Source organism: Nomia melanderi, chromosome 6, assembly GCF_051020985.1.
Source record: "Nomia melanderi isolate GNS246 chromosome 6, iyNomMela1, whole genome shotgun sequence".
Lineage (NCBI taxonomy): Eukaryota > Metazoa > Arthropoda > Insecta > Hymenoptera > Halictidae > Nomia > Nomia melanderi.
In genome coordinates this window covers 5,719,471-5,730,072 of record NC_135004.1, presented here as the reverse complement: position 1 = coordinate 5,730,072, position 10,602 = coordinate 5,719,471, and the positions used below count along the sequence as shown (strand labels likewise).

At 36.1% G+C, this 10,602-nt stretch overlaps 1 protein-coding gene across 1 annotated transcript; it reads right to left on the bottom strand.

The window, feature by feature from the left end:
• Positions 1-2,777: 2,777 nt before the first annotated feature.
• LOC143174606 (uncharacterized) lies at positions 2,778-8,777 on the bottom strand. The gene is made up of 9 exons (XM_076368343.1): positions 8,694-8,777; positions 8,547-8,618; positions 8,273-8,335; positions 8,131-8,202; positions 7,447-7,488; positions 7,303-7,374; positions 6,776-6,894; positions 5,239-5,420; positions 2,778-2,962 (listed from the first exon to the last, which is right to left on the bottom strand). The coding sequence occupies exons 1-9, from the start codon at positions 8,775-8,777 to the stop codon at positions 2,778-2,780; spliced, it is 891 nt and encodes a 296-aa protein (XP_076224458.1).
• Between the last annotated feature and the right edge of the window lie 1,825 nt (positions 8,778-10,602).

Sequence of the window (10,602 nt, the reverse complement as noted above, 5' to 3'; positions counted from 1 at the left end):
TGATATTGTTCAATTTTTTCTCTCTCCGTTTGATGGCGCCGATATACTGAGTACTCCACATAAAAGTACCATTCAAGCAGAAATTTTTTTGCACAGTGTCTCAGTTATTAATCAATTTCAGCTATTCCAATTTTAATTTTGCGTAGATCTCTTCTTGTGGAAATCAAAGTTCGTTGTATAACTCTTATATTTTAATTTAAAATTAAACAGCAAAAGAATCGATTGTAATATGTGTAGGAACAGAATTTTCTATATCTGTCCGTTTATTAAAGAATAGGTAGGCGAGGTACAGATACAAAATGTGATAATCACACGCACGCGCAGAAATACACCGTAGTTCGTACAATGTACCGAAGACCAAAATTCCTAATCGTGGACCGTATTCGTATTCGTATTCGTGATCGTGTTTGGCAGCGCGTTTTCTCGTGACCCTGTTCCCTTTCCGCGGACGCATCCTTTTATTTCTGTATCCCCGAACATTCTGGATACTTCCTTCAAATTCGTTCGTTGGAATGTCGGTTGATACGCGTACTGTCTTGTTACTAAGGTGGGTCGACGGGAGATGCCAATGCTAATCGTCGACGCTCACCTATATTCGTAAATATGCGCAAAAACGCCCGCTTCCTACATATGTAACATACGATTCTTTATTTCTTCATGTTTACTGGGTTACTTCCTTTTTCAGAACGCGCAGGCTTAAGATTTCACTGTCAGATCCGTACGCGTGAAACAAAGAAAACCTTTTCGTAGTAACCAGTTTCGTCAAGGTCAGTGATATGACCGCTTCTAGATCAGACCCTTGACTCGTGCTCGTCAAAACCCATATACATGTACCTCACTTTTATCAAATCTTTTAGGTCCGCTTAATCACAATTACCTGTTCACCCTCAAATCCCATTGCCTTGCGGTATATACAGTGTCCTAATATTTTCTACAGACCAACATCGGCACATTCTAGAAATAAAAATGAATAGGAAATATAATCACATATACAAAAGCCATGTATAGCTATGTAAATGGTTATTAAAAAATTATAATCGGTTCTTTCATCATACAGTGTAAAAACAAGTTAATAACATTCTGTGTACGCAAGAAATGTATGCTAAATAAGGCAACTAAAAGCTAATTTCATTATCATCTTGGATTTCTCTGGATGTGAAATCTTTAATCCAATTAGAAACGTTTCATTTACATATAAAAAATATGTAAATTGTACTTCTTATTGCTAACTACCAGTAATATAGGTTTCTAATTTTTTATTTTAAATGAAAAATGTTTGAGAAATTCCAACTATAATATTTATCTAAGAAAATGTAATAGATATAATGTATAATATATTGGGTCCGATAAGATTGAAAAAAACCGGTTGGGTACGAATTAATGTATGCCTAGAATTCATAGAAAAACTTCGAAATGTATTGAATGAAGTGAAAGGAAATCAAGTTGCGTGCCCCACCAAGATTATACGCGTTCATTTCAGTTTTCTACAATGTTCTACTGTTTGCACAAAATTCACAATTTATTGGCAGTAGAACGAGCTTGGTGTAGTGTAACTAATTGTAAAGTACACCATAATTCTTCTACGGTGAATTATAACGATCCTAATTCTATAACGAAACATCAACGTGAAAGTAATTAGAATGTGAACGATGCATAATTAGAATGTGAACATCTACGAGATCGCTCTGCGGGGAAAATGGAATAATATTCCTCAAGGGAAGATATGGTGAGTAAGAATAATAGAAACAGAATGAAAAGCATACAGAATATCTAATTTATAACTGTCCGTACCATTTTCATCGTTATACTTATCGGTTCTTCCTTATCTTGTTTATCTTCCTTGCGTATACCGTCCAAGACACAAGACTCAACGCTAATATTAACTTTGCTGCCTTAGCTGAATCGATTCGTTCAAAAATAATAAGCATGTACTACAAATTTTTGCATTTCCAAAGAACTCACATTAATAACATTTCTATGGAGGAGAAAAAATGAACTAAAACTAATGTATATTCGATGTGTTATTGATTCGATCAGTTAACCGTGATTTATTTCTAATCACTGCTCAATCAAGACAGCATTAAACGAAAATTCACAGCAAAGGAATATACCGTTACGACGCAAGGAAAAAACTGTAGTAACGAGAAGCGTAACGAAACGTCTGGGAAATTGCATTTGCATAACATGAATTCATTGATTAGCACGTCCCAAATACAGTCTTTTTTCATTGTTTTCGCGTTTATTTAAAGCACTCTCACGGGCATTCAATTAAACTGTAATAGTTATCATGAATCTCTTTTCATGTGAACTTTTCTGTAACTACCAATTGAAATCACCACAATTTAGCATGTACGATGAAAATCACCGTGCACTTAACAAGATTGATGTTTATACCATTGTCTGACACTTTAAAATTGTATTTAATTTGTGAAGTTAATTGCAATTATTTTAAAACTTGATTTTTGTTGCAAATGTTCAAAGTGTACACGTGTAAAGAACAAATTGTTGTACGAATGATCGATGGTACGGAAACGTTTCGATCATAAACACCATCGCCGTGAACAACTACTGCTTCAGTCTCAGAACCATAACTTACCTTCTCCAACACTAACGAGAAAACCATAAAGTGAAAGGCAACGAAGCAGCCGGTTCTGAGACACTGATTAATAGGACCAAAATAATTTCAGTCGAGAAATCGTATTTACGTTGGAAAACGCATTACTTCAGATTATCTTGGAATTTATTGTACACTGCACGAATAACAATACGTTGTCGATTTACTTCTCCCTAGAGAAAATGGTGGCGAGTCCCAACAACGATTTCGTGAATGAGGAGATGTTCCTCAGCGATTCCGAGCGTAATCGACGACCATCGAAACGCGTATCGTTCAATTTCCTGCGTCCTCTTCCCCTCCTGCTGACGTCTCGGCGACTATAACGAGTCCAATTCATTTTGTTCGTGTCTGAAACCAAAATCCACTTGTCATATTATCAAAATTTTGTCGACGAAACTGTCCAACTTGTTTTATAATCCTCAGTGTACGATAAATTGAATTTCTAAAAAGAAAATAGAACTTTCAAGTTCAATAATTATTTTTTGTTGAACTGTGAGAGCTACATACATGTTTCTGATAGAAAACTATTCTATAGACTATTTCAAATGGAATATGCATTTTTATAATATTATAAACATTTGACTATGTTCGAATAATATTTAAAGTGAGAGGATTTGTTTAGATTTTGCAGTCGACTTACGACTCGATTTTTAAAGTTGGATTTATGTTTTTGAAATTAAATTTCTCAAGATTTTGCATTTCAAGAACCGCAATAATCATTTAATGATTACTGAAACTGAAATTATGTATCAAATAACATAATGAAGTAAAAACAGAAGTAAAAATAAGGGTTTACGTAACGAATGAAATCGCACTCGTAAAGAACATTGATCTTACTTTCGATCGATATGGTATAATGCTTTTGGGAAAGTGTTGATGTCCGATGCAGCTTCTAATTGCTTGCAGCATCGTTATAGTTAAGTATAAACTAGAAGCGAGAGAAAGTGCATGGGAGGAAGAAGAATTAGTCTTCTTTATCGTTTTCTATTTCACCGCTGACAAGTGATGATTTATATCCATATAACCACGGTCGAGATCGTCGTGTATGGTCCATGGATCATTGGACACATGGCACGTTCAGTAAATTGTAGTGCAACCGAAGTAGATGTACTATTATTTTTATACACGAAGATAGATCGGAAACGAATATGAATTTTTGTATGAACTTTCAGTTCTCGCATAATTAAATTTGAAAGTTAAATTTAGCTAAATTAAGTGAGGTCTTCTGTTTCCCTTTGCAAAATAGTCTACATTAGAAATGTATTACTTCTATCCTGTGAAAAGTTTCATAAATTATCTATCGTCGATTATATCTTCAAAGCAAAGATATTATTATTCTGTAAGAAAGTATTCAAATACATTAGACAACTATGTGAATAGATAATTTTACATAAATTTCAATTTTTACTTTTTACATATCTCGTATGTTGCTGGCTACTTTCGCTCGCAATAAATATTAATGGTTATTGGTCAATAATAGTTGACGCCAGTACATGCAGCATGTTCTCTTAACTTTAATTGAATTTATTTAACAGCTTATTACCCAATAAACAAACGTAGAAGAAAAAATATAATGTAGACTAGTGAATGGTAACAAAATTAATAGTCATAGATGAAAGTTTTCAAGTGAGGATATAAATTAGTACACGAAGTGGTTGAATATATATCGTCAACAAATTGATGATTTCCCTTATTTAATCGAAGAAAGGTGATATTACTACACTTTACATAATTTATACGTGTCGTGTTCTATATAATTTAAACATTTTTTTTCACAGATAGTTTAATGCATCAACGATACACGTCGAATCGGTGAAAGTACAATTAAAAATGTTACAAACGAAATCGAATACAAACGATGAAATAACAGTTAGGGTCATGGATTTTCTGCGATTACACAACTGGAGTTCATCGCGTTTGGAGTCTGACTTTCAATTTTCAACTATTTTGCGTTATTACGTGTGCGCAATTAGGTCACTGTAAGCCTGTGTCACTATTACGTAGCGAATTTTCATGCAAATTGTACAAGATTCTTTTACGAAAGTCAAAACAAAATAATTGTACATTTCCTTCAACAATCATTTATTAAAAAAAGGTGCCCTTATTAACTGGAACAACATTTTACTTATGTTTTTATAATATTGCACTCAGTTTATTCACATATTCTGTTAATACACATACTTTGCAATTTAAATGTGACAAACAACTTTGATTTACGCAAACATCAAAATCAGATTCATACGTATTCAGTTTCATAAATAATTGGGAAAAATTCTGTTAGCAAATGGAAATTCACTTTTTCTGTTAAGCCTTTCATTGAATTACGCGATGTGATAAAATACTCATTAGGTCTAATTAAACTTTCTATCGCATTGTGTTTTCATGCTCACGTGAACCCAAAACGCATCCATAATCTAATGAATTCCTGCTTTTCTTACACCTCCAGTTAATTCCTGCAGCATAAACTTCCAATAACAATAAACCTATCATTTTCGCTCACATGAAATGCGTCTTTTTTCCATTGCGCATTTTTATTACTTTTCTGTGCCTTTCACATGTTTCGAGATATTTACCCGAAGAAATCGAAGTGGTATATCGTGAATAGCATCATGAAAGTTACTCACGTCGACGAATCGCTGATTCCGAGGAAGCTTCCACGGAAGCGTAGTTACTTGAATCCGACTTTGGCTGGCATAGTTGCATTTGCAGCCGAGGGAGGCGAACGACGTTGCCCAGGCGGTCGACTGACAAAGATCCCATATTTCCGTGGTGGAGGTAGAGGTGGTGGGAAGGACGGCTCCAAAATCTTCAACAAAATCGTCTCTTAAAAAAGTCTGTTAACTTGCAACACTAAATAACCGTTTTTCTTAAATTGAAAATATTTCTTGCAAAAAGTCTTCCCATTCCGCAGCATCTATCAACCTAGTAATCCCTTTATAAAAAGACATTACAAAGTAATCTGTAATGAATATCTCTATTGCAATGAAGCCAAATGAAAAATACGTTACAAAAAGTAATAAAAGAACGATGAATTAATCCTTCTCCAAATGACAAGAGAATAAACAATATTTATTTCAATTTACGTCATTAACCCTTTGCACTCGATTGCCTTTCACTAGAAACATTCAACATTTTCTAATAAAATGTACACAACGTTTCTTGAAATCAAGTTATCGACAATTCACACATAAATTAATGAATTACCTCACACAGTGATGCGTTGTACAAAGTTTAACACTAGAACTACCGAGTACTGACTTTCGAAAATTTCTTTATAGAGGCTACAGGCGTGGTTTCATTCAAATTTGAATTAGTCTACATTGCAACTTAGATATTACTTAATCAGCTTCGTTAGCAATTTCTCAAAGAGGTATTTGTATCTTTTCAGTAATCACAGAAGTAAACATCAAGGAATGGATATTGTGTTCAACCACCTGGTAATTCTAGTGTTAATATTAAATATTAAACTCAGCAACTTCGATCTATCAAATTAACTGGCGCCTAAGAGTCACCTTTCGACCACTAGGAGTTAATACCGGATTAGAATCCTCACTCAAGAACGAACGAACAGCCAACAAATCCCCTACCAACATAATATCGTGAAGACTCCCGCGTGACGCAGCCGCCAATTGAACAAATAGAGGAATTACTGCGGCCGTAGACGCGTCGCAATTACCACCAATCAAGGATTACCAGATCCCATTATTCAAAACAGACATCATCAATATTACACAATTACACCGTGTACAATAATCCCAATAATAATACCCGCTAATCCGTATAATAACATTGTTCCTTCGGTCGGTGTACAGACCTAACAGCCGCTAACAACCGCAGCTATTTGAATGCGTCTTAACTAACTGAGTCCTATGGTTTCGCTCAATTTCGCGAACAGACACCGAAGTAACTTTACGTGTACCGCGTCTCCTGGCCGCGGTATCCTAAATAGAATTCCCCGGCAATCTGTCCCTGGGTTCGCCGTTCGGGCCCGCTACGGTTTTGCGGTTGTTGTAACACTCGCCGGGAATTGTTACAGCGAGTAGAACCGAGAGAGAGAGAGAGAGAAAGAGGAAAGTGAGCCGTGCCCAGAGCAATTTTCGTGACAATTACAGCGCGTCACACCGCCGGTAAAATCCTGGCAGCGCTTAATTGAAAACTCACCTTGAGATCCTCGATCGACAAGGCCGCGCCGCCAGCCGGCGACAGTTCGGCTTTTCCGTAGCCAACGTCGCTCGCAGGACTTTCGAGCAACCACCTCGAATTCGTGAGCTGGAAATCAACTGAGATTCAACGATAATTGTTGACAGCGCATTTAGATACGAGTATTGTCTACCACTCGACGGCTGGCGGCGCAGGGTAAGAGGGTATCTTTTGTAATTTTATATTGCTTGCAGCTTTGAGTGGGAAATCAATAAGGTAAGGAGAGGAGAGGTGGTTTACTTTTGTTGAGAGGCTGACTGTGTTATAAACATCATTAATGCTTAATGAAAGGATATGTATTTATAAAAGAAGATATATTTTTTAAGAAGAATAGTTATATAGGCTAATATTTAGTACTAAGGACAATTGAAAATATAAATGTTTGTGAATTTAAATGAGAAAAGATAAGAACTGAGCAATTGGACCCGTATTCTTCTGTCTAGCCGTCAAGTGGCAGACAGGATGTACTAGGGACGGTCTGTCGATACTTTGTGGACGTTCTCGTTAAGAGCGGCGATTTCTTTCATCACAGTTGACAGTTTCGTGTCCAGTTTCTGTAACTATACGAATCGGTTATGTACTTTTCTCTCTTTCTTTGGATGTTCTTTTTCCGCATTCGGGCGTTAAATTACCTTGACATCGAAATTCGCTGTTGTCGCTCGTTGAGCTTGTTTCTGAAACGGTTTATGTTACTTGATTGAGTGGGATGATTCAATGGGACGAATACATCCCTTGGCTTTTAGTATCGTGTCAGACTTGTAGTGAAGATTTTAAATGGAATTGAACAAATATGAATATCACTTGATTCTTTTGAATTCGAATTGAATATTATTCTTCTTTGTTATCAATTATTATAATTTAGAGTAAATGTAGATATAGGATATGCCTAGAATTTTTCTCTTTTTTCAATAAATCATTAACGACAAAATAGTTGGTTCGATCATAGTTGAGAAAGAAGTCATAATGCAAAGGATTAATAAACACTGAGTCAACGTTCATTAAATTACTTATACAATCAAAGTAATTTTCTTGATAAAACAGAAACTGAAATTAAGATTTTTAACAGCAATTACTCTTTTAATTTTCTTGGATCTCGTAGATCCAACCAAATTCGGTTTGTTTCATATGTTACCAAGAAAATTAATTTTCAAATCTGCACAAAGTAATGCCTGGGTTAGGTCAAACTATTAACAGCTCTAACGCTGTAAATGTACTACAGTAATTGTTAATTTAGTTGATAATATATATTTGTTCATTCTTATTGATTTTAAATGAAGGGACACGACCATTTTTATGACTTTCAATTCGATACTAACTACTTTTATGACGGACTCCTCGTACTCCGCCTTTTTATCCTTCAGCACGGAGACATCCTCATGTTGCTGAAACAATCAGTGACGTTTATACAAAACATTGGTACGAACACACATGTTCGCAGAAATTGGAGGATTAACGCACGGCTTTGCTCTTCTTCAGAATCTTCTGCTTCTGCTTATTGGACCGTTCCAGCATTTTAAGCTCCTGCGGATTATAACGTGTACAAAGTAATACATAAAAATGTCCAAATTAATCCAAGAAATACAACATTTAAGATTGGAACCAAACTTTCATTGTCCTCGTAAAACGATCAATCCTTTGTATCGTCCAATTCACAAATCTTTATGTTGAGAACGCGTCGATTTTAAATATTCGTTATTGCTAAAAAAATGGTGAAATATAGGATTACACTTACGTATGTAGCGAACCAGATGATCAAGACGAAGATGATCAAGCCGTAGTCGAACACGTGTTGTCGTATGAACGACTGTAACGCCGAAGAGAATAAGAAAAGTCATGGTTAATAAACAAACGGGACAAGTGATCGAGGAGCTTGACTCACATCAGGATCGTAAATATCAATGTGCCTGAAGAACGGATAGGACCTTGTTAGATGGTAGAAAAAGCTATTACTTTGCCAGAACATTTTCGTTTATGCGGTTCTTTGGTGCACAGTGGGGAAAAGGAACGTCGAGGGGGAAAACGGGTAAATATTAATGGTTACGGTGACGAATGTTAATACATTAAAAGTAAACAAAGAAAATCTGACGATCGCCGATACGACGCCGTCATTTCGATCAGGAGGGAAATAAACGACTATTGGTGTATCGAATGTTGGACATTTCATCTTGAGTGAAGAGTGTCGCGTTACACGTCCTCGCCGGAGATTGCGAACAGCTTGTAAACCGTTCGCCGAACGTTTTTCATTTCGTTTAGACGCTCGTTCGCCGGCAGTTCGTCCAAGATTGGTAATTATAGACTCTCCATTGCCCCTGGCAGAAAGTGTTCGATCGGAACAGTCGTTAGAATCACTCAAGAAATAATTTGCATACATTTGAAAAAAGAAGAATTGCATCTCCTACAACATACATTAAAGAGGACATTAACGAAATAATAAACATTCTCGTCCCTTCACTAAAAACAACGCAATATTTGTTCACTTACACATGAACATTATAAAAAGGTCTATAAAAGTAGCACGAGAAAATATTATTATAATATACTTCGAATACTTTAATTAAAGAAGATGGGAATGGACGTTGTTCGGACAGTCCTGCAGCTGCCGATGAATAAACGTTTCCTCGAATCAATATTCGCTTCCTTTAAATTCGTTATTTTGATGAAAATTCTCGAAATTTTCTGAACTCAATATATGGATAATTTCCCGATTAAAGATTTCGGTGTTTATTCAACGACCATATTAATTTAGACGAGAATTTCAATTCCAACCACCTCGCGTAAACTGTTATGAGATCGCACACTTCGTTATTCCGCTTGATCAGGCTCAAAATTCGAAACTGGAGACGATGATGCATCGTAGACGCCTTCGAGATAAATGTTTCGATTTCGAGGGACGTTTAACGGCGCAGTAACCAGTTTAATAGAGTTGTTTAAAATGGTCGAGTGACTTTAATACGAAGATCCTCTGAGTGAATCAGAATAGAGAGACTTTTATAGACACACATCCGTCGCGGAAAAGTGCCGTGAGCCGTATTAAAAAAAGAGGCTGCGAGCACAAGGAATTTGTAGTTAATTAGTACCGCGGAATTTAATTCCGAACGCAGGGGTAAACATTCGTCCCGCGAGTTGCAACTGTACCTAATAGAGTTTCATAATGCGTCTTTGTCCAGGATTTATGAAGAAATGGTACGAAAACGAGCCACGCATAATTTACGCGCCGTGCGACGAGAGCTTCTGTCATTAACGCCGCAAGAATAAAACGTGTAAAAGTTTAATATCGTTAATTGATATAAGTACTGCTGCCTGTAACTGAAAAATAGCAGATTAGATTATGAAATTTAATTGAGTAACGCATCCGACCAGGCGTGAGTCACCTGCTCATAATAGCTTCCTATTCGACGATAGTGTAAACCGATGATGAGTCACGCTCTTTGTCCCATTTTTCTTAAATAAACTTTAAGATGACGTAATCAGAGAAATTTCTCTGCATTCGGTATCTTTTTGTTGCAGTTTTGCATTTTCAGAAAGTAAGCCACACCATGACACTGATTTAGTGTGCACGTTCCATCTTAATTCTAAGTTCATAAGAAATAAAGAGTTTAATCTGTTTCTCCATTTTGTGTAAGTTCTTTTCGTGTTGGAAGACTTTTGGAAAAGTGTAGAAATAAATCATAAATCGAAGGACCCCTTTCACCTGGATAACTTGCATACATTTTCAGACCCTTTTTCGTGGAACGATCGAGGACACGTTGTAATGCAGCTCCGCGGTAAATTAGGAAGGAAATATTATC